This window comes from Propithecus coquereli, unplaced genomic scaffold (assembly GCF_000956105.1).
Source record: "Propithecus coquereli isolate 6110/MARCELLA unplaced genomic scaffold, Pcoq_1.0 Scaffold20, whole genome shotgun sequence".
Classification (NCBI taxonomy): domain Eukaryota; kingdom Metazoa; phylum Chordata; class Mammalia; order Primates; family Indriidae; genus Propithecus; species Propithecus coquereli.
In genome coordinates this window covers 12727490-12751482 of record NW_012144967.1, presented here as the reverse complement: position 1 = coordinate 12751482, position 23993 = coordinate 12727490, and the positions used below count along the sequence as shown (strand labels likewise).

Genomic DNA, 23993 nt, shown 5'->3' with positions numbered 1-23993 from the left:
AGTAGCTGGGACTACAGGCATGCGCCACCATGCCCGGCTAATTTTTTCTATATATTTTTAGTTGTCCAGCTAATTTCTTTCTATTTTTTTAGTAGAAACAGGGTCTCCCTCTTGCTCAGGCTGGTCTCGAACTCCTGAGCTCAAACGATCCACCCGCCTCCGCCTCCCAGAGTGCTAGGATTACAGGCATGAGCCACCGCGCCTGGCCTATTTTCTCCAATATATTTTAAAATAAGTTCTGAGAAGGAAAAAATGATTTATAATTTTATCATTGCAGGTTTATCTGTACCTCTTGCCATTTTATTTTTTCCCAAGTTACTTAAATGGATGAATATTTAAATCAACTACGACCAAGGTTTCGTTTTGTATATAACCCATAGTTTAAATCTGTATTCATGAGCAGTAAAAATTTGATCCATTATTTTTTTTTAAAAAAAGGATGAATTAGCAAAATATGTCCTGACATGGAATGCTCTAAGACATGCTGTTGAATAATAATAATAAAAAAAACCCAAACACAAAGTTACTGACACATACAGCACACAATGTGCATAACGCAACCTGACCGAGTACCATGTGTCTGCCTAGGATACGCATGTCTATGTAAACGCACCGCACTGGTCTGGAAGGACACACACGACCTAACAGCAGCTGTCACCTTTGGGAGGGGTGGGATGGGGGTCAGTCAAAGAGACTCAAACTTTATCTGTGATTTTTCCATTTCTCACAGTGAGATGTCATGGTTATGTAATTTGTGTACTTAAAAGTTAATTTTTAAAAACAGCCACAAAAAAATTACAAGGCCATTTACTACTGCTTCAGGCTGCTGCTGCAGGCTAATCTATTCTGGAACGCCACTGTTATCGTTGACCTTTGGTTACAGATTTTTACAAATTTTGTCACTCTTCTGCTCGAAAGTCCCTATGGCTCCCCACTGCCTTGGGAATACAACCCAACTCCTTAGGCTGCTGCCAGCCAGGGTGTGCACTGGCGCCCACAACACCGCCTTAGCGCCCTGCTCCTGAAGACCTTGGACGGTCCCACTGCCGGGCCCTTGCGTGTGCAGTTCCCTCCCAGAACGCTCTCCACGCGCCTCTCTCCCTACGCATATCCTACTCGTGCTTCAAGGCCCACTTGTGACCTCTCCACCTCTGTCCCTAGAGCCCTACTGTCCCTGGCCTTCATGTGCTCTTAGCCTCTGGGCTCAGCCCTTTCCCTGATCACTCGGGACACTGATAACCTTTCAACTGTCATTGTTCCTGAGGAATGAGAATGTTTATAAATTTTACTATCTCAATTAGCCTGCACAAAAGTCCAGTGAGCAGATACTACCATTACTATTCCTGTTACATTAAGCAGAAGCTCAAGCTCAGACAGGTTAAGGGCCCTGCCCAAGGGCACACAGCTAGTTAGTGGTGGAACTGCTAGTTACACAACGGCCAGTTCGCAGTTTATCTTTGCCACGAGACTAAAATCTCGTGCTTGCTGCTCGTTCACCCTGGTGCACCTGACATTTACTGGTTGCTAAATAAATATGAATTAAATGAATAATGCCCACAAACGCCTTAAAATGCAAGCACCTTCTTTATAAAATAACAGCAAACATTCAGCTCACTTGCCAGGCCCTTTCTAAGTGCTACAGGGATTGCCCCGCCTAGTACCAGCAACCACCCCAGGTGCATTTTGTACTACTGTTGGTGCCACAACGAGGACCTGAGGCTCAGAGGAGGTAACTGGCTTACCCAATGTCATACGGCCAATAGAGAGGCCGGCATGGGGGCCACCTTCACCCGTTTTCGGCACCCACTGTAGCCCATTCCTATTGTGCAGGCTGCTCTGTCCCCTCTCTCAGGGATAAAAACAGACCGTGGGCAGTGAGATGACTCTCTCAGTGTCATTCAGCAAATCAACAACTGTGGGTTCTGGAGACCCCAGAAGGGCCCACCTGTGCGCCCCGTTCTCAGTCACTGAGGGCACGCTCCCCAGGCTTGTCTTCGCGCCTACCCAACATATCAGCAGGCACTCCGTAGAAGTCACCGGGCACAGACCCCTGGAGGATGGTGACGGGAGAAGCAGCCACTCCTCATGGAGGCCATGAGGCACCCGAGGGACAGCCCGGCCGCCCACGGACCATGGCACTACCCGCCACTGCGGCGCTCCTGGGCACTCACCGTGCTCAGTGGACGGGGCGGGGGCAAGGGTGGGAGCACGGTGAGAAGCTTAGCAGCTCCATCCAGATGCGAATTGTCCCTCCCACACTTCCCGGGCTGCAGGGGCCTCCATTAGAGCCCCCGGAGGAGTCAGAATCCACACCTCCGCAAATGGGCCGCTTTCCCAGGGCCCCCCTGCCCAGACCTTCCCCAGGCTCTGTGGGTTTTGACACCTCTCTGTAACCTGGCAGGGGGGCCACCTCGCACCTTTGGTCCAGATAAAAGCTCAGGCCTGGAGGTGACCAGCCCAGCCTCCCACAGCCTGCAGCCCGGGCCATGGCTCAGTCGCCTCCGCAGAGCCTCCTTAGCCACGACCACTGGATCTTCTCCCAGGGCTGGGGCTGGGCCCACTCGGACTCCACGTCCCCGGCCTCCTCCTCGGACTCGTCGGGTTCGTGCCCCTATGACAGCTCCCGCGGCCCCTCGCAGCCCGCACCCCCCGCCTGCAGCTCCAGCGCCGCGGAGGCCACTCCACCGGCGCCCCGACGTGCTCGGACCTGGCCGGCTGGCGGGCAGCGGCAGAGCGCCAGCGAGCGCGAGAAGCTGCGCATGCGCACGCTCGCCCGCGCCCTGCACGAGCTGCGCCGCTTTCTGCCGCCGTCCGTGGCGCCCGCCGGCCAGAGCCTCACCAAGATCGAGACGCTGCGCCTGGCCATCCGCTACATCGGCCACCTGTCGGCCGTGCTGGGCCTCAGCGAGGAGAGCCTGCAGCGCCGGCGCCGGCGGCACAGCGACGCGGCGTGCCCCCGGGGCTGCCCGCTCTGCCCCGACGGCGGTCCCGCGCAGGCGCAGATGCAGCCGCAGGTGCAGGTGCGCGGCCCGGGCCTGGGCTCAGCTACCCACGCAGGGGCGTCCTGGGGGTCCCCGCCCGCCTGCCCTGAAGCCCAAGTCTTGCCCGAGACGCGCGACCCGCTGGTGCTGCACGCCGAGGCGACACGTCCCGAAGGGCAGGCGATGGAGCCGAGCCCCTCCTTTCCGGTTAGTACCTCCTTCCGCGTGCGACCCCGACACACAGCCCCACTGCGAGGACCGGCCACCCTGCCGCACCGCCGCCGGCAGCCTGGTCTCGCCTGCTGGCTCTTGGAGCAAGGTAGTGTGCCCAGGGCGTCAAGCAACGAGGGGAGGGAGAGGCCTCTCAGGGGACAGGGTCCAAAGATCCCCGAGAGTGCAGCCTACGAGCACGGACACCGGCACGTGGCGTCCAGTGCTGAGGGCTACGCTGTTCTCTCTCTCCTTGCAGCTCTTTTCTGGCGACGTGCTGGCCCTGTTAGAGACCTGGATGCCCCTCTCACCTCTGGAGTGGCTGCCGGCCTGAGGAACCCTCGTGACAACGGACAGCAGGTGCCCTGTCTGTGAGCACCGAAGCTTTTTGGCTTCCACACCTTCAAAATGGTTCCTCTCCAGACTGCCTTTCCTGGAAGAGGGCACCAGTGATACTGGCATGGACATTCCTGCAGGTGACAGCCTGTCCCCATCCAGGACAGCCCTCCCCAGCCCCTCCCTCGATGGAGGGACCCATAGGGTAGACACTTTGAAGCAGGCAGGAGTCTGTCTGTACCTAGCGTGAATTTATTTATTTATGAATAAACAAACTGTGCCGGTGTCAGTTGGCAATTGCTTCTTCCTCCAGGTGGACACGCAGCTCCCTCTCTCCCCTCCAAAGAAGAACATGGGGAGTTGGGAGTGGCTCTTGCAATCTTCAGTCCCGCAAACCCACAGGCCCAGGCCCCTTCCACCTTGCCCCCAGCCCTGGCTCAGCATATCCTGTTCCAGGTGGGTCATCCTGGAAGGGTAGGGTGGGGCCTTCCTAAGATAAAGTGGCAGCAAGTAGAATCTGTTTATCTTTTCTTTGAACTTGATGGGGAACTGGATAAAACCAAAGTATCTCCGTAGAAAATACGACTCTATTATTGAGTACTTTTTGTACATCAGGTACCGTACACATATTACACCCCAATAGCCATTTTACAGAAGAATAAGGATTTTGTTAGCTCCATTCATTCTGGGGCTTGAGGGGGGACCAGCTCCGTGGGGTCATTTCACTGTGTCCTGAGGCTTTACTACCCTTGTGCTGAAGCATCCTGGCCTTGGACCCTGGGATTTTCCCATCTCCTTTCTCTCTGGTTTCCCTCTCACGTGGTTTAGGGACATAAATAACATCAGTGGGGCAGTCCTGAGTTTATGTAACCATGACCTCCTAGAAGCCTAGCTAGGATGAGATGAGGGGCCTGACAGGTTGCATGCAGATGCACACAGATGACCTTCAAGTAGTCAGCTGCTGTGCTGCCATCTGCATTGGCTGGTTTCGGATCAAGGCAGCACTGTGTTGGGGAGAGGGAGCCTTGAGCCCAGAAAGAGTGTAGCCTCAGCCCGCCATGGAGCAGTCAGGCTTGGAGGGTGGGCCGGGGTGGGGCGAGGGGGTGTAGTCTCTGCCAACCCTCTCCTTCACCCTCTGTAGATACCCAGTTCTCTCCTCCCCCTCAGGTGTCTGGAATAAAGGCCTTAGTGTGTTTTATAAGAGCCTTGTTGAGATAGAATTCACACACTATAAAATTCACCCTTTTAAGGTGTACAATTCAATGGCTTTAATATGTTCATGGAGTTGTGCAACCATTGCCACTAATTTTAGGACATTTTCACCCCCAAAAAGAAACCCTGCACCCATTAGCATCACCCCCCATTATTGCCCCCTCCCAGCCCCTGGCAACTAGTCATCTACTTTCTGTCTCTATAGGTTGCTTATTCTGGACATTTCATATAAAAGGAGTCATAATGTATGGCTTTTTGTGTCTGCCTTCTTTCACTGAGCATGTTTTTAAGGTGCATGTATGTTGTCTCCTGTACCAGAACGTCATTCCTCTTTATTGCCCGTTAATGCACGACACCACAGTTTGTTTATCCGTTCATCCATCGATGGTGATGGGTTTGTTTCTAAAGCACTTCAGAGGTCATTTCTAATGCTCTGGCCCTGGCCAGGGAAGGGTGGTAATGCAAGTGGGGTCGGGTCCCCAATCTGCAGTTCAGGGGTCCAGGCCTGAGCAGGGCGCCCCTTGGCTGGCGTTTGGCTGCGGAGAGTGGGATCCAAACACTGAGGCCTTCGGGTGGTGGGATCTCACACCTCCGTGACCCCCCTTCCTGCACCTCTGCCCCATCTCTCACTCCCCTCCCAAGACCCTGACTGGGGTAGGGCGGGAAGTCTTCTGCTGGAGCCAACCCAGCTTACAAAATCTATTTGCATGGCAAAGGCCCTGCGTTTTAGGATGGGGAATTAAAGTTATTAGCAAGTCTTTTCACAGATAAGTGGGGCTCATTGGCCAGCCCACTTCCCTGCAGAGGGCCTGTCCTCCCGCTCAAAGCAGGGAGCAGCCCACTGTTTATTAGCACCTGGGTGTGAATTTTCATTAACAGGCCCCTGCTAATAGCGGCTGAGACAGAAGACTGGAGATAGGAAGGGTCGCCTCCCACCCCAGCCCCTCTTCCTGGCCCTATGCCGGAGGAAACCCCACCTGCTCATCCTCGGCGAGAACACCAGTGTCCAGGTAGGCACCCGTGCCAGGTGGGAGGGGAGCCTCTCTCCCTTCAGTTCTCAGCCCACCTGTGAGGTGCCCCCAGTTACAGGGCCATGTGAAGAAGGGGCGAGTTAAGTAAGGAAGAGGCTAACTAAGGTGCCCGTACAGATGCTAAGTGGCAGTATTGGGATTTGGACCCAGGTGTGACCCCAGACCTGTGTACTTAACCGCTGGGTGCACTGCCCTGGCTAAGCTGAACACCAGCTTGTCCCAAGAACAAAGGGTCCTCAGCGGCACCTGCCCTCCCCTGAGGCTCTGGCAGGGTGCTCAGTCTGCAGTGGTCTGGGCCCAGGCCCAGCCCGGTGTGAGGCGGGAGTGAGGAGTGCACGGGGATGGGGGCGTTCTGGTCACTGCTGGCCATCAGCTGCCCCGTGTCCCACAGAGCAGCCTTCATAGTCCCACCTGGTCAGATGCCAGTGGTAGAGAAACGAGCATTTCAGAGCGGCGACCGTGGGCCAGGCTGCGTGCTTAGGGCTCGAAACTTGCTACCTAATTTCAACTCGTTTTAGCCGCAGAGCTGCTGGAGAGGTGGGCAGTGTGCACTTATCCCTGGGTCACACATGAGAAGCTGAAGCCAGGGAGCTCGAGGAACTTTCCACAAGCTAGACGTGGCTACTGGGGAAGAGGACAACTGTGGGTGGGCAGTTGACAAATCCTGTATTTGGAAAAGCCGTGGCAGGCAGGTGTGTGCGTGTGTGCGCGCGTGCGTATCGGGGGAGTGTAGAATAAAGTTCCTCACACGCACTGGCCGCCAGTGTCGTTGCCAGCAGGGAACCTGCTTCTGCTTGCTGACCACACCAGTACTGTGTAGACGTGGATGCGGATGGGCCAACATCTTGAGGGGCAGCTAAGTTGACTGTTGTGCATTCAAGCAATTTATTCAAGGACATGCCACGGTCACAGTTTGAACGCAGGGACAGAGGAAGAGGAGTGGTGGTCAATGACTGTCCGCAGAGCAGGGCTGGGAGCTTGGCTAGGTTTCGGGTGGGGTGGGCGGTGCACCTGGAAGGGGGCTGAGCTCAGGTCCAGCCGGGACTCGATCCTCACCATCCCCTGACCCTAAGCAATCCTCTGGTCTTAATAAGCAAGGCCATCTAAGTGGTACATGGAGGCCTCACGACTCTGAAACACTCCCTCCTGGAGGACTGGGGTAGCACAGGGCAAAGTCCCTGCTTGTCCCACCCCTGAGAGCGAGTGCCTCCTTAAATTTTGCACCCGGACACTCGTTTGCCTCACCCTAGTCCCAACATTCCCCTGAGAAGACAGAAGGTTCTTGATGTATCCAAGGGGCTCTGTCACTCAAGGGGCAAGGACTTCTTTTGGGGCCACTGGCATGGCCCGCTCAGCCTGGTGGCGCGCTGGCCCCAGGTGGCTGGAGTCGGGCAGCCCAGCCTCCTGTTGGGGATCCCCAGCCTCATGCTGACTCTGCCAGACCCTGCTGCCTTCTCCCCTGTCCCTCTTGTGGGACCCAGCACGTAAGGCTCCTTGTGACGCCTCAGCTCCCCTCTCCCTCCCACCCCTTCCTCACACCCTTCCTCACCCGCTAGGAAACTGGGAGGTGGCCTGATGTTGGCAGCGGGTGACTTTGGAGAGGGAGGAGCTGGGTTCCCCATCGGGCTCAGCACCCCTCCCACCTTCTTCCCCCACGGCCCTGTCAGTTTCCTTTCCTCAGCCGGCTCTTCCCCTCTTCCCCTCATCCGGCCTAGTTTGGGGGGCGCGAGCCTCACCCCCTCCAGGGATGGGCACGTGCCACAGGCCTGCACCGGCAGGAATGAGGCCACATTCAGGCCGGTGAGGAGCAGGCCGAGGGCTTCGCCAGAACAACTGACAAAGGACGTTTACTATGGGCGCTGTTAGCGGTGACCCTGAAAGGGGGATTAGAACTGAGAGACGGAGGGGGATTCCGGACGCTATTTCGATACGTGGATCCAGCGTTACTCCCGGCTGTCTAAGTTATCTGAGCCAACAAACACCCCTTTTTGCGAAAGGCAGTTCGAGTTGGGTTTCGGGCAACTGCTGTTGAAACAGGACTGGATACAGGCTGTTGTAAGCTGTGTAACCTGAGTCTCAACTTCCCGCTCTGTAAAATGGGGATAATGATAAGATCTGTGTTTGACAGGCGACTGAAGGCTTAAATGTAAAATACACAAACCACATAAACGCTGGTTCCCCGTCACCTTCAGGTGGTGTGTGAGGCCAAGATCCTCTTCCTGAATCCTCCTCCCTAACCTCAAAAGAGAGATGCCACGGTGCCTGCTGTGTGGCGGAAAAGAATGACCGTAGAAAGCTACTTTTGCCGCTGCGTTACCAATCCCATGGCGGCGAGGGGAGGGGGCAGAGTGTCTCAGGCAGGGACCCATCCATCCAACGGGACATCCAGACAGTCAGTGTCAGTGCCATTAGGGAGCTGTTTGCCAAGAGAAGTGTACACAGCCCCAGGGCAGTGTACCACCCTGCAGGCTGGGAAAAGCTAGCACCTCAGTTCTCAAAGGAACCACACGGTGTCCTCAGAGACGCAGACATATCCCTGGAGCTGCTGGGGACCCCTCGTCTAGTTTTTCTGGGAGGCGCCTCTCTGCCCTGCTCCTGGCCCCCCAGCCTCCTCTAGTGTTCCCAGCCCAGCCCCACCTGCCACCACACCCCCCGACCCTGCCTCATTCCTGTGGCCTCAGGCCGTCGTCCCACCACCCAGCCTCAGCCCTGTGAGTGATTCTGTAAGGTTAGGAGCCAGCAGAGAGGGGGAAGCGGGTGGAGAGCACAGGAGGCCACACGGCTGGCGCCTTGCTTGCTTGAGGAAAGTGGCCCTCCAGGGCCCAGGGGGTGGGTGGTCCTCACCAGGCCTGGGCCTCTGGTTGAACCCATCGGCAGGGCGCTGCTGGGGTCTGGGCTGGGTGGGAATGACGGATGACACACCACGGCAACTTGGGAGTCTGGGAACAACATCGCTGTTTATTTGGGTGCACATATGCCCACCTGAGGGCTCTGACTAGAGGATTAGTGGTTGAAGGTCCCCAGAATAACACCTTTCCCCTTGCTGGCTCTGCAGAGGTCCCAGACGCGAGTCCAGGCCCCTTGAGCCGGGGCTCTTTGCGTGTCTCTTGGCCGCTGGGCATCGTGAGGAGCAGCTGCCTTGTGGCTGAAACCTTTTCAGAGAGCCCCAAGGCGGTGGCAGCGTCACTTCCTGAAGTTCTCTCTTTGCAGAAACAAGGAGTACCTCCGCAGCCGGGCCGAGTGCTCCTGCTCCGTCACCTGGTTCTTCTCCAGCAGCTGAAAGCTGAGGCCACACAACCAGTGAGGAGAGGAGCCTCCCCACTCCCGCGCCCCGGGGCAGACCTCGACCCCCTGCGCTAACACGAGACCTCTCAGAGGACACACGTGCTTCGCCTCTGTGGCCTCAGGACTCAGGTGCACACAGCAGGTGCTCAGAAGGCCCGCACGGAGGAATGCCGGGGCTGCCGTCCTAGCCCGAGGTGCACACTGATAGACCGGGAGAGCGAATTTTCCCCCAGTTCACCGAGACACGCGACGGGAGAATTGAGGAACTAAAAGTCCATCTGCAAACAAAATGTGGTGGATGCCTACAAGGGGCCACTGAGCCTTAAACAGGAAGGCCACGCGCTGCAATGTGGACGAATCTTGAGGATTCCACTTTTATGAAGATGTTTGAGTTGCGTCTTTTAAAAGGTAAGAGTTGTTTTTTTAAAAAATAACAAATAAATGTATGTTCCTTACAGAACCATCCAAGAAGCCCAGAATCGGCCCTCACTGTGCAGAGGTGGCACGGTTAGCAGGGCGGCGTCGGCCTCGGTTCTGGAGGGTCGTGGGTGTGGTGGGGAGGGGCGCGGCCTGGCGGCGGCTGCTGCCTTGGGTGCTGGACAGGACGGAATGATGTAGAACACTTAGGGTAAACAGGAAGAGGAACACTTTTGGGGAGAAAGAGGATTGTAGTTTTGCTTTGTTTTGAGGCTCTGCACATGGGACATCTATGTGGAGATGAACATTTTTTTAACTTACAAAAGTAATCTATACATTGCTTCTTTTAAATAAAATCAAAGAACACAAGTGGATACAAAATTAAATCTCCCTCTTACCTCAGATCCTTATTTTCTGTTCCCAAAGCAAGTAATTAACAACTTCTTGTAGAGTCTTTAAAATTCTGACACACACACAAGCTCAGACCTGCATGTGATCTTTTGCTTAAGCGTAAATGCAAGTGTGCAACACACTGTCGTGCGCCCTGCTCTTTTCACGTCAAAGCTGTCCTAGAAATCGCCCCTGGGCAGCGCTCACAGATCTGCCTCCTTTCCCACGATGGATCACACTTGGGGTTTCCTGCCTTTTGCCAGGATAACCAGGGCTGCAGTGGACGTCTTGGCCTGCGGTCGTCTTTGCGCGTGTTTCGGGGCAGGTGGGCGGGTGGGAGGCAGAGTGGTGGCACAGGTTAGAAACTCAGGCTTTAGCCTCACACTGCTCGTGTTCGAACCCTGCCCCTTCCCTTTCAAGCTGGTGACCTTGGATGGGTGATCTGACCTCTGTGAGCCTCGGTCCTCTCCCTGTGCAGTGAGGATGATAATACTGACATAAAAGATTGTGCCCACAAAGCACTCAGCACAGTCCCTGGCACGTAGTAGGTGGTCAATAAAGGTTAATCATTACGCTACTGATGCTGCTGCTGCTAAGTAAGTGGAAGTGAAACTGCTGGGTCAAGGGCGGGAACAACACAGCCCCAGCGAGTGACCGTGCCGGGGGCAGCCGCATAGATGGAACGAGAACAAGTTTTAAAAGGAAGGCCAGAAACGAAGCCATCCATGTGCTCAGACAGAACATGGGTGATTTTTAAAATATAATGTTGGTGTGCGGAAGAGCTGTCTCCTTGTATCTAGTAATAAATAATAAGCAATGGCTAGCCTGCTCTGAGTGTGCCAGGCAACATCCTATGAGGAGATGTGACCGTCACCCCATTTTACAAAGAAGGTCACCAAGGTTTGCCCCAGTCACACAGCTAGAGGGTGCCAGAGTCAGGTCTTACCCTGAACTCCCCTCTACTCTAATCCTTGTCCCGGCGGGATTGCGGAGCTGGCACCCTGACTTGGAGACTCACTACAACCACCCTGAGCGAAGCCCAAGGGAGAGGCTGAGAATTCCAGCCGTGAGACACTGAAAACTTCTGTCTGGCTGGACAAACAATCAAAACAACTTCAGAGACAAACCAAGAAAAGTCATCTGCAACACACTGACAAAGAAGTCTTAAAATCAAAAGAAAATGAGCACATCCATGGGGAAACACCCAGGTGAGGCACAGGAGAGAGAGAAATTTATAATATGCATGACAAAATGATGCTCAACCTCCTTCATTTCCAAATGAAAATAATACTGAGCTACGGCTGCTTGTCCCTGTCTAGCCAGCTGGGAAGGGGTGAGGCCTGGGCATCCTCCCGCGGAGCCACAGGAACGCCAGGCCGCGTCTCGGGAGCAGCACTGCATGGACACTCTCTGTTCACCCGCGCCGATCCCAGATCCCACAACTTTGCAGTCTGCCTCCAGCTTGCCCTACGGAAACATGGGGGCAAACTCCCCAAATGGCTGTGTGAGGACGGTGGGTTGGAACGGTGGGGCCGGACTGAGCCACGGGAGTCTGCAGAGGGTGGAGGAGCAGAGGAGAGGAGGACGCAGGGGTGGAGTGTGGACTGCGCTTCCCCCAGCCAGCTCCAGCTGTGGCTGTAGAGCTAGGAAGGTGCATGCTCTTTGTGCGCTAACATGGGAACATGGTGACATTATCCCATAATTAGGACAAGCCATCAGAGAGGAGGAGACTGCCAGCCAGATGAAAGAGAAGATAAGCAGAGGAAGCGAGGGCTCCCTGTCTTGGGGAAGGGGATGGGCTGGGACCTCAAATCCAGGGGCAAGTATTAAATGTCAGCCTCGGGCATGAGCAGGGCACCTGTTTCTCTGAGTCAGGAGGCAGGTGGGCTGTGCGGGTGGGAAGTGACTCGGGTGACCCAAGGCAGAGGGCAGTCAAGGGACTGGGGTGCTGTGCGAAGCAGGAGTTGAGCCAGGCGGGGTGGTAGGAGATGGCCGTGTGCGGAGTGGACACATGGAGGCTGGGCGGGGCCCCTGCCCAGCACCAGTCGCCTCTGCAGTGTGACTTCCTTGGACAGTGCTCGGCAGCGAGGAAGGATGGGGAGGGTGGCTCGTTCATCTGAAGCTGGCACTGACTGGCAAGGGGGTTTATGGGAACCCCCTGGTAAAAGCCCTCTAGGGAGCCTGCGACACCCTCTCTCCACCATCAGCAAACACAGATTTCCCCTCCCAGGATGGCAGGACACACCGCTTCCTCCTGTTTCCTACTGTTCTGAAGCAAGGTACTGACAAGTGTGTGTGCATCTTCCGAAAAGACGGGCTGCCCGTCACAGGCTGGGAGAGAAGGTGTAACATCATCTACCTGCCGGTCCCCGAACAAAGCCTTTGCATCCAAACAGCCTGACTGTGTGCACATCTGGGGTCTACGAAGCTATAATTTCAGGAGAGATTCATCCTTTTGCTTCTCAAGAAGGGCAAAGGAAAGTTAAGATAGGCCCACAGTTTCAGCCCCAGGGACGGTAACGAAGCGGGGCAGAATACCATTCCTCACCCTCCTCCTCCAACCTTGAGGGAAATGTCACCTGGCGCCCACACAGGCCTTGCCTGCCCATTGCCAGGGGGGCTGTGTGGATTGTGGACTGTGGGGTCATCCCGAAGCCCACGTTCTGGCAGGAAGCTGGGTGGGGACAACCTTTTGCGTGGCATTCCACAGGGAATATGGAGAAAAATCTTTGTTTCTGTTTCCTAGTGTCCTGAAAATTCTGTCTTGTGATCAAGTTTGACCAGCCAGAGACAAGAAGTCGAGCCAGAAGGAAATGGTCCCGCTGAGGCCTGGGCTGGAGGGGAGCAGAAGTCAGGCCCCGGGCAGGGCGGCACATTTGGTGCTAACTGGCCTCCTTCCAAACGCCTGAAGGCAGGCGGTTCATGCCGGCTATTTACCAAAGTCCCAGTGTGGGTTTTGGGGAAACAATTGGGACAGACTGTTGAAACTCTGAATCAATTGCCACACCAACTGCCTTAAAGTTGCACCTAGTTTTAGGGCCAATGGAAACTATTGCAGACATGGGAGTAAACAGAAAAAAAAGATTAGAATCTCTGGGGCATATATGGATATGTGTGATAAAACAAGGACAGTCAAGTGTCAATGACGGGGTCTAGAATGTAGGTACACGGGGGTTTACTGAAATGTTTTTCAAAGCTGCTGCATGTTTGGGAACTTTCATCATCAAATGTTGGGGAGCACTCTTTGGGAAAGCCCAGACATCACAACTTTGAGCAAGTACAACAGGAAAAACCTTCTTTAAATTGTAGTGTTTCCCAACCCAAACCAGAGCTGGGTTGCCCCAGGGCATGTGATTTGGATAATATGATCAGGGCTAAGTAAAAGTTCCTTCAAGCCGGATCCCAGGAACCAGGACCTGGGCCTGCCCCAGCCACATGCTGTGTTCCCTCCCAGCTCGCCTTAGCTTTCCTGTTGCCCGATGCTCCCCCCGCCCAGTCAGCCTCCAGCCCTGCTCCTGGCCCCCAACGCCCCTGTGGTCAGCCCTGCTGACTCACGCCCTCTTCCCTTAGGAGGCATTCCCCTGCACCCCACCCAGCTGCTGGGGGGCCTTCCTGGGGAGGGGCTGGGGCTGGGGCCTAGGAGCTAAGCTGTGTTGACAAGGAGGGAGACATCTGGGAAGGGGGAGGTGGAAGCGTCCCCCCCATTCTCTCTTGAGGGGCCAGGATGGGCCTCTGGTGTTCCAGAGCCTGGGGGAAGTCAGGGCAGAAAGGATGGTCGTCTAATTCGAGTAGTTCGAAACACAGAGGCGTGAAGTAAATTACAGACATTCTTCCTATGGAATATTACGTGGGCATGAAAAACCGTATTTACAAAGATGTTTTTCTCAAAATTAAAAAGTCTTCAAGTTATGTTCTGGAATGACATAAATCCAGATAAAAAAGTGGATGAGAAACGTGATCTCATTTCCTGACAATGCCAAGGGGAAAAACCGGAAAGGAAACGCACCGACACAGCAGTGGCGGGGCTGGGGATCTTGGGTGGTGGGATTATGTGTTATTTAAATTTTCTTTTTTGTGTTTTCCTGCTTTCCAAATTTCTACTAAAATACAAGTGAATATATATTATAACTTATATCGCAAATAACAAATATACTTTTTCACATTGGGAAATCACTCTGTGGAGGTAGTAGTCCTGTGCTCGAATCAGCTTTCACGGGCTAAGTGGGCTCAGCAGGTGTCTGAGGGCAGGTCCCCTTGGTCAAGGCTGAGAAGTGTCCATTAGGCTGCAGCCAGGTGGGAGTGAGCTGCCCAGAGCTGCCACCGTACCTTGGCCCCTGCCCACAGGTAGGGCAGCCTGTTGGCCTTGGGTGACGTGGGAGGGCTCATCCTTTCCAGGCTAGGAAAAGGAGGGGGTTAGACAAGAATAAGCAGTAAAAGAAATAAACTCATCAAACAAAGGGTGCTTGAAGCCTCAAGTGAGAGCGCTAGAAAGCTTCTGGCCAAGATCCCCTCCCCTGGACAACTGCTCATTGCAGCCACGACTGACCCTCATGCTCTTCACTTAGTTTTTCACCATCATTTTTAATTTCTTTGCCAAAATAATGCATATGTTTTTGTAAAAAAGTTGCAAACAGAGAAAACAGAAAAAAACCACACATACTTCTATCACCTGAACATAACCAATGTTACCACTGGCGTACATATTCCCAGTTTTCTCTTTCTTTTACTCAAAATCAGGATTATACTGTAAATTGTATTTTATAACCTCTCCCTATCTTTTAATTTTGAAAAATCTCAAACCTATAGAAAAGTTGCAAGTAGTGCAATGAACCTGCACCTAGATTCACCAGTTGTTAACATTTATCTCCCTCTTTCTCTCTGTCTCTAGAGATATCTTCCTGGACCACTCGAAAGTAAGTGTGGGCATCATGACACTCCCCCGAGTTCTTCAGCTGCGTGTCCTGAGAGCAGGTCACCAGGGCTCAGCATGAGAACCTCCTTGTGAGGGAGAGCTGAGCATTCCTGGTCAATCTTTAGTTAGGGACAGTGTCAACGGTCCCCTTCTTCATTTTCCCTCTCCCCCAAGGCTCGTGACACCACATTCCTCTATATTCCTCTCCTGGTCAATGTGCACACTGCCCTCCACGAGATACTGCCAGCCACCCAACAACCCACTACGGCACTGGACACAGAGAAACGCAGGCACGAGACGGAAAGCAAAGAGGAGCTGGGTGTCACCTTGTGGTGACATTTAGGATTTTCCCAGGCATGGACTTGGATTAACAGGGAGGGGACACGTCATCCTTGTCATACCCACATTTATTGAGCAGCCACCCCATGCCTGGCACTTTTCATGTGCTGTCTCCCTTAATACGCACAAGCCCTAAAAATGAGGCATCATTAAAGTGGCCAGAACTCAGCTGGGCACATCTTGGGGGAGAATTACATATTTTTGAATGACTGAGGAGACCGAGTCTCTGAGAGGTTGAGTGACTCACCCAAGGCCCCACAGTAAGTGGGACCCTGAGAACCGAGCCCCGGTCTGTTTGGCTCCAGACCCGCATATCTTACCCGTTCTACTTCACTCCTCCCTGCAGGAAGAGTCTACACGGAGAAAGGGGGAACAGTCGTGAAGGGGCGTGTGGCCACTGAAGAGCTCGCAGACTCTCCGAGCTTACGCACATAAGGATGAGGTGGCCCTGGAAGGACAGGGAACTGCCAACGTCGCCCAGCTCTGTGGCGGCAGGTCTGGGGCTAGGATCCAGGTCCACTGATAACTCCAGTCTGCCCTACGTGTGTGGTCAGATCACAGGGGAATTGTCAACACGAATTTGCAAATCCCCAGAAATTTGTCGTGAGATGGATTAGAAGAGACACCTGCTTCTCCAGAATGGACCGAGTCCCGTTCAGTGTGCTTCTAGAGCAGAAAGGAAAGCAGACAACTGGTCGTTGGAGGACTGGGGAGAGTGGCAAGAGGAGGGAAGGGAGAGACGCAGCATAACCGTCTATCTAGATGGTGGGTAAAGGAAGCGGTCTCAGACCAGGGCTCGGCAGACATTTTCTGTGAAGGGCCAGAGTGTAAACAATTTAAACTCCATGGGTCATATGGTCTCTTTCGCAATGCGACTATTCACACAAGTAGCCACAGATAACACAGATAACAAATGGGCATGGCTGTGTTTGAACAAAATCTTCTTTGCAAAACCAGGCAGTGGGCCGGATGCGGCCCACAGGCCATAGTTTGCCAACCCCTGTTTCAATGTTTGGGTCTAATAATCCAAACATGGTTGAAAAAAAAAAAAAGGAATTGAGAAAGTAAAAAAATGGTCTTGATGGAAGAAAACACCAACTGGAAGCCCTTCTTTGCTACAGCCTGAATTAACCACACCTTTTCTAGCAATCCAACCACGAATCAGAGTGTGGCTGGTGGGCTGCAGTGCAGTAGGGGGAAGTTTAAATCCCTCAGGCAGGAATTGAAATGCTGAAAAGATCTTACCATAAAACAAACTCCACTATCCCTCAGTCCAGAGACAACCCCGGACGCAGGGAGGGGCTGTAAACACAGAACTCTTTACCTCTTCTGGAGGAAACGCTCACATCTTATCTCCAGCGGCAATGCCTGGGGGAAGGCCGTGTTATCCAAGTCCCTTTGAGGAATGGTACAATTTTTTGAGATGTTTTTCAGGAGTGGGTAGGCCTCGAAATTAAAATAGAAAATAGAATTTTGGATTTCGGCATCATCGGTGGATCCGGTTTCGTGTGGACAATCATCTGCAATGAAAGAACACCGCACTCTCTACGGTGATTGCTTACCTGACGGACTCTGTGGTCCAGCTGGGCACATGGGAGCTGCTCTCTGCTTACAAAGGCTGGGGCGTCTGGGTTGGGCTGTGAGGGGCTCACTGCTCCGGAGGAGCAGGAGTCCGGAGAGCAGACCTTGCTGGCATTTTACCAAAGCACCCTGTGCGGACTGAGCTGCAGTATCGTTTGGCCTGTGGTGGAGGGGTAGCAGAGTGGGAGGAGCTTGGTGGGATTGCTCTCTGCTGCGTGAGAGGATGGAGAAAGTCGGGGAAGTGGTCAGCAGGCCACAGGTCTTGGCATCACCCCAAGCGTCATGGTCCCCCTCTGTACCTCGGAGCAGGAAACACGGCGGGTATGAAGACACAATAAACACTGGCTTCCAAGGGACTGCCAGATGGAAGGATCTGGGGGGAGCAAAGGCACAGATGACTTCACGCTTGACCACATCCATGAGGCACACAGAGCCATTCTTAGAAAAGATCAGCACCTGGGAAGCAAAGAGATGGTGAGTGGGGACCTCTCCTGGACTCTGTCCCTTACAAGAAGGTAGAGTGCTGAGGTCGCCCCACTAAGAAATAAGAGAAGCAGCTGGAGATAAAACATGGGAACAGAACTGATCTGGCCCTTGGGCACCCAGCCTCTGATCCATCCAGGGCTGTTGGGGAATCGCAGACACGAGTGTGCTGAGTCCTCTGGGGCCACCCTCAGCACACAGGCCTTCGTGCGCTTGCTGCCTGCTCCAGGGCCATGCTTCCCCTTTCGGCCGGGCCTCTCTTCCTAGTTCTTCCCCACATCTCCACTGAAGGCTCAGCCTCCACGTGGCCAAGATTTAGTCCCTCCCCTTGCTCCTCACGCCCTTCCTTCCCACCGCCTCGGAGACCCTGCTCAATCCAACAGCCTGAGATCCTCCTGGCCTGGGATCCCAGATCTCTCCTGCCTGTGCCCCATCCTCTCTGTAGTGAACACGTACACTCACCCCTCCTTAGAAAGCCCCCTTTAACCCTGTGTCCTCCAGCTGCCACACCACTTTCCCCTTCCTCCCACAAGAAGGTCTCTCGTCACCCTGTCCACTCCCCCACCTCCTGCCATCTGTCTCCCGGCCTCAGATGCCTGTCTCCACCAGGCGCTTGGTTTCTCTTTAGCACAGGATACTGTGTTCTCACCTGCACACTCTCCTCCTGAGTGTGCAGGACCCACCTGTGGTTTTCCTCGGAGTCGCTCTCAGTCAGTTCGTGAGTCATTCTCCTTGCCCTGTGGGTGATGGTTGTACCCGCAGGAACCTCTTTACTCCCCTCCTCTCTTTGGCTGGGGAACCTGCTGGAACCCACAGCTTCAACCATCACTCACCAACTCTAACTGGCTGCTGGGCATGGAATCTACATTTTTAGCCCCGGGACCTCTCGGAGCCTCCCCTAGGGGTCCTACAGACCCCTCACCTTCTGCGGGCCACAGTGGGACTCACAGACTGTCTCTCCAGGCCTGCGTTCCCTCAGTGGGCCCGGAAGGATCAGGGAATCAGCGCTGCAAGTCAGGTGATGCCTCCTGTCCTTCGGCTACAGCCGCAGACGCGGACTGCGGAGTCCATCTCCTAACATCGCTCTCCATCCCTTCTCTGAATATGCCGCTCCCCTGCTCGCCCGGCGTACAGGCCCTCCACAGTCTGGTCCCCCTGTCCCCGACCCCAGGCTCCTCCCGCTCCACATTCCACAGCAATCTGACGCTGCAGCTACTCACTCCTGCGGGGCCTGGACACTTGGTGCTCTCCGCCTCCATGGCGCTGCCTTCTCAATTCCTCTGCCTCAGCTCAGATGTCGCCTCCTCCGGAAAGTACACCGCCCTCCCCTGCTGCCCATGTTTGCAGGCTGAGCTCGGGGACCCCTCCCTCTGTTCCACGTGTTCATTGCAAGGTCGTATCACAGCCCGTCTCATGTTCAAGGCCAGCTGCTTGGTGACTTGTCTGTCTTCCCGAATGAATTATGAGCTCTATAAAGGCAGGTACTTTTTCTTTTATATCTGTAAACCCAAAAGCTAGTCCAGCGCCTAGCGCATAGTGGGCCTTGAACAAATATTTTTTGAAGGAAAGATGAACACATTCACAAAAGAGGAATGAGAGGCCAGGGGAACCTACCATGCCAGGTAAGGCTGGGACTGGGGCCACGGCACAGATGGCTTCATCCAAGTGCTTTACGGGCCTATAGGACAGAAGACACACAGACATTGTCCTACTTTAAGAGTTTTATAGTTTTGCTATCCTCTTCTAGGCATATATCCTGGGGAAACTCAGGGAAACCAAGAGATATGTGAGGAGACTATTCATAGTAGCAAAAAATAAGGAATAATTCAGCTATCTATTAGTAAGAGGATGCTTAAGTAATCGTGGAATACAAACACACAGCAATGAAAGTAAAAGAGCTGGAGATAATGCATCAGTATGCATGGCTCTCATGAACAGTGTTGCAAAGCAAGTCACAGAATAAAGAGCACTGAAAAACAAATTGGACGATACATAGAATATGGTTCCATTTACACGTTTCCTAAATATGCAGTTAAATAATACACTATTTAGAGATACAGTCATACAAATGTAGTCCTTAAAGGAAAGCAAAGGAATGATGAATTTGGGAAAATGATATGGTAAATTGAAAAAACGATTGGCTATATTTAGCAGTGACTTCCATCGAAAGGTAGAGTCTATTTTTCCACGGCTTGAACGTGGGTATGGCCATGGGATGTGCTTTCCCCAATGGGACATTAGCAAATGTAACATAAGCAGAAGCTTGAGAAGCATTTGTGCATTGGGCTGCCTTCTCTTGCTGCTAGGAGCCCACGTGAGGAAGCCGAGCCGCTCTGCAGGAGAGGCCATGAGGATAACCGGGGGCTCCTGCCAATAGCCTGCCAACTGCCAGGTGTGTGAGTGAGACCATCTTAGAGCTGCCAGGCCTAGCTGAGCTGCAAGCTGCCGGCAGGCACAGGTGAGAGCCTAGGCAAGACCAGTAGAAGAACTGACCAACTCAATCAGCCTAAATTGCTGACCTACAGAATCAAGGACTAACAATGACTGTTTTCTTAAGCCATTATGTTTTGGGGTGGTTTGTTATGCAGCAATGGGTAATTAATAAGGTGGTTCCTTTTGGGGAGGAGCAAGAAGGATGTGATGAGGGAGAGGCACACAGGGAGCCCTAATGGAATTGGAGATGATCTATTTCCGTGGGTACAGGGGAGTTGATCTCACATGCACACAAACGTTGTATAGATTCATTTCCATGCATAAAATATTTTAAAATGTTTAAAAGAGAGATCCTTGGGGAAGCTGATAAAAGGTGATTTTGGCAGAAATTAGCCACCTCTTGGTCATATGGGATATGAAAGATGTTGTCTTGGTCTGTTTTCTGTTGCTTGTAACAGAATATCTGAAACTAGGTAATTTGTAAAGAAAAGGAATTTATTTTTTTATAGTTCTGGAGACTGAGAAGTCCAAGGTTAAGGGACCACTGAGAGCAAGGTTAAAGCTCTCACTGCTGGTGAGATCTTTCTTGCTGGTGGGGACCTAAAGAGTCCTGAGGTGGTGCAGGGTATCACATGGTAGCGGCTGAGCATGTTCACATGCTAGCTTTGGTCTCTTTTCTTCTTGTAAAGCCACTAGTTCCACACCCATGATGACCCATTAATCTATTAACCTATGAATCCATTAATGCATGAATGGATTAATCCATTCATAAAGGCAGAGCCTTCATGATGCAATCATCTCTTTTTTTGTTTTTCTTTTTGAGACACGGTCTCGCTCTCCCCCCACCCACCAGCTAGAGTGCAGTGGCATCATCATAGCTCACTGCAACCTCAGACTCCTGGGCTCAAGCAATCCTTCTGCCTCAGCCTCCCAAGTAGCTGGGACAACAGGCGCACACCACCATGCCTGCCTAATTTTTCTATTTTTTGTAGAGACAGGGTCTAGCTCAGGCTGGTCTCAAACTCCTGGCTTCAAGCAATCCTCCCCCACCTTGGCCTCCCAAAGTGCTAGGATTATAGGCGTGAGCTACCACGCCCAGCCCCAGTCATCTCTTAAAGGTCCAGTCACCTCTCAATATTGCCACATTGGGATTATGTTTCAACATGAGTTTTGGAGGGGATATTCAAACCATAGCAGATGTCGTTTGTGCCATCATACAATTTTGTTGGAAAAATCTGTAAGATATATATGACATTGGTGATCTTGAGAAGCTCACTGGGAGAATGATGACTATAGGGAAATGGACTGCATTCAGACAGGCGGTCAGATTTTACCATGAACTAGCATCATCTGTCTGGCGGATTATTTACCCCACCCTCCCCTCAAGCCACCGACCTCTCAACAAGCACACGGATGGTGGGTCCTTGCGTCCTGTTGGCTTCCACCAGGTGGAGGGAAGCGTCTGCGCACAGCACCACACATTTCATTTGGGATCTCACTGGATCCCCAGGATACACGTTCTGTCCTTTGTGGACCAAGAAGTATTTTAGGAAGTGAATGCTTTGGCAGAAACATCCCTCAGGAAGAGCAATGACCCCAAGAGGGAATCCTGGAAAAATAATTACAAGAGGAGGTGAGAAAAGTGGGTAGGGGGAGGCAGCCGTGGGTGCAGGGTCTGTGCCCGGGAAGTGTGTGAGGGACTTGCAGGGTTTGAGGGCAAGGTCAAGCAATGAGCTCCCTCTGCGAGTGGAACCAGTAAACGCAGCGCCCAATGGGAGAGAAGAGCCCCTGTCAGGGGAACCTTCCCGTGATGGAAAGGAGCTGGGGAGGGCACAGTCAGTCCTGGAACGGAAGGAAGCTACGGCCCAGGCAGGGACTGAACTGCAGCTGCCCACGGGATGCCAAGGTGTGTGGACAGAGGGGGAGTGGTTTCAGAAAAGGAGGTGTGTGAGCGTGTAGCCAAATAACAATTTATCACTATCCAAAAAGAAAACAAGCTATTGGTCAAGGCAATGGTCTTCTTTCCTGAAATACCTGTTGCTTCTATAATAATGCTGTTGGTTCAATAAATAAAATTCAGGGAGGCCTGTAGTGATGTTTCTCTTAGCACCATGTGGGAGAACGTCCTCCAATTTGAAATAACCACTGGATTCTTCAGACAGAGACAGCCCAAGTAAGAAAGGCCCTTCACTGCCTTGACGGATGCCCCCCCGAGACCAGCCAGCTGCCCCGTGTGATTAGCAGTCCCCAGCGAACAGGGCACTAGCTCTGGCTCTCCTCCCCCACCAGGAGGGCTGCCGCTACGCCTCTACTCTCTAGGGAAACACATTTCCAGCTGTAAAATGGCAAACCACTGATTCGTTCATTGCTTTTTAAAACGTTTGGTGAGAGGCAGATAATTCCCTAGAGACCGATCAATTTAGGGTAAAGAGATACTAGTGATTTCTATACCTGCAGAGCAGGACCCTGGAACCCCACCAAGGTGTCATCCACCCAGAATAGCTACTGGTCTCGCTTTGACCGCTTTATAGGTGCCTTGGCTCCGATACCAATAGTGATCCTGCTGACTGGGGTGGACGTGCAATGGCAGGAAACATGGCGGGCTTAGTTTGAGGACCTGGGGGCTGGGAGGAGCAGGGCCGAGGTCACATGTTCCCTTGCACTATGCTGGAAGACACTTCTTCACTGGAGTGCAATAATGAAGGCAACGTTGTACTTCCAGGACCTGGTACAGTGCCGGGCACAGAGCAGGCACTCGATAGATACATGGGCAATAGGAAGCATTAGCACGTATTATGTTCAATAAATGTTTGTTGAATGAATGCATGAGGGGAAAGCAGGACCAGCTCTCCAAGATGACTTTAAGGACTCAGAGGTAACAGAAGGCCCAGAGACTGCAGGAATTCAGAGCTCCCACAGTCTCACTGCCCAGAGTTCCCACCCAGGGGCCAGGAAGAGAGGCAGGGAGGGCTCACCTTCGGCCAGGTCCCAGAGCGTAAGCACGCCATCCTCGCAGGCCAGCACCAGGTAGGAGGAGGAGCAGCTGAGCTGAGAGACTGCAATGGGCGCGGCACAGGGCCACACGCCCTCGGGATCTAAGGGGAAGGACACCACTCACCAGGGTCCCCACGAGACCCTGCACCCGCCCATCACTTCACCTGGACAACCTGAGACCTACACTGGCTGGCTGTTCAGGGCATGGGCACTAGGAGCACCTGTCTGGACTCACCGCCTCGCTCCTCTCTACAAAGTGCTATTCTCCTTCCTTACGAAGACACAGTAAGAAGTCACACTATTGTTACTCTGCAGCTAACTTCGAATGAGCACTTCCTAGGTGCTGGACACTGTTAGGCACTTTACATGCATCGTGTCATTTAATTCTCACAAGGTTCTGTGAAACAGGTCCCATTAGTACCCCCATTTGACAGATGAGGAGACTGAGGCGGAGAAGTAAGAGACTTGCCCAAGGCCACTCAGTCAGTACAGAAGTGGAGATTAGAAGCCACGCATTGGCTAGCGTTTCTGTTGATCAAAAAAAAAAAAGCCATGCTGGCTGGGAGAGGCATAGTAGGGCATAGAAGGAAAGAAATTTCTCCTTTGTGAATTTCTAAACATTACTTTGGAAATATAATATTAAAGTATAACAAATGTACAGCTGAAGGAACTATTACAAAGTGAACTTGCTCATGTAACTGCTTCTGTGAATTTGTAAAACAAAAACAACCTATGCTTCCTTAGTGCCTCTCAATTTCAAAGAGCTCTCACATACAGAAACTCTGGATTTGCCGTTCTCAGCAAATGCATACAGTAGATAGCGACGGCCTCACTAATTAGCTCTGTGTGTCACGTGAGATAACAGAGGACTGCGGCATGAGGTGGCTGGCCGGACACTACGCAGTCTGCAGACAGGGGGCTGGGACAAGCTCTCTCTCTCTTTTTACCTTAGCTGCCTAAGGAGGCCTGTGGACCTGGCTCTGGGCTTTGTCCCTACTGACCTATCATCTTTAAGAAATATGACAGTTCAGAGACAGACACTTTGGGTCGCACTATAGGCACCACTGCCCCCACTTCTGCCTGCATGGCTATGGTCCCCTAAAGTGACACTGATATGTCAGTCGCATGCTCTCAGCTAAGCTGGAGAAGGACATGTTCTGAGAGCCCTGAGCTTAAGCAACTCCCATCTCAATAGTTAAGTACCAACTTTATCCTTCAGACTTCGGTTCAGTGAATAGAGGAAAAAATTGTGACTTCCGGTCCAATGTACGCCAAGGACACAGGCTACTCCTGGGAAAGAAGAGAAGAAAGGGTATCACGTAAGAAGTGTGGGTGGCCTTTACGTTGCACAGAAGGTGTTTGCACAAGAGGTACTTGGTTTGAAGTCTG

The 23993-nt window shown here is 52.9% G+C and overlaps 2 protein-coding genes across 3 annotated transcripts in view; one reads left to right on the top strand and one right to left on the bottom strand.

Moving 5' to 3' along the window:
- Positions 1–2486: 2486 nt before the first annotated feature.
- MESP1 (mesoderm posterior basic helix-loop-helix transcription factor 1) lies at positions 2487–3525 on the top strand. The gene is made up of 2 exons (XM_012643683.1): positions 2487–3188; positions 3451–3525. Exons 1-2 carry the CDS (start codon positions 2487–2489, stop codon positions 3523–3525), a joined length of 777 nt encoding a protein of 258 aa, XP_012499137.1.
- A 5183-nt stretch (positions 3526–8708) lies between these two features.
- WDR93 (WD repeat domain 93) overlaps positions 8709–23993 on the bottom strand; it is a 36764-nt gene continuing 21479 nt past the window's right edge. The window contains exons 10-16 of one of the 2 annotated variants that reach the window (XM_012643789.1): positions 23808–23894; positions 22586–22705; positions 21006–21219; positions 18792–18855; positions 16994–17150; positions 16438–16633; positions 8709–9053 (exon numbers count right to left, since the gene is read on the bottom strand). In XM_012643789.1, coding sequence (XP_012499243.1) covers positions 8954–9053; positions 16438–16633; positions 16994–17150; positions 18792–18855; positions 21006–21219; positions 22586–22705; positions 23808–23894 — 938 coding nt within the window. In that variant the 3' untranslated portion in view covers positions 8709–8953. The remainder of the gene's footprint in view (positions 9054–16437; positions 16634–16993; positions 17151–18791; positions 18856–21005; positions 21220–22585; positions 22706–23807; positions 23895–23993) is intronic. The other variant, XM_012643790.1, reaches the window with a different exon arrangement.

Excerpts from the sequence above, each read along its gene's own strand:
- MESP1 (XM_012643683.1), top strand. The coding sequence starts at position 2,487 with ATGGCTCAGTCGCCTCCGCAGAGCCTCCTTAGCCACGACCACTGGATC. Across the intron at positions 3,189-3,450 it reads AGCCGAGCCCCTCCTTTCCG|CTCTTTTCTGGCGACGTGCT; the intron begins GTTAGTACCTCC and ends CTCTCCTTGCAG.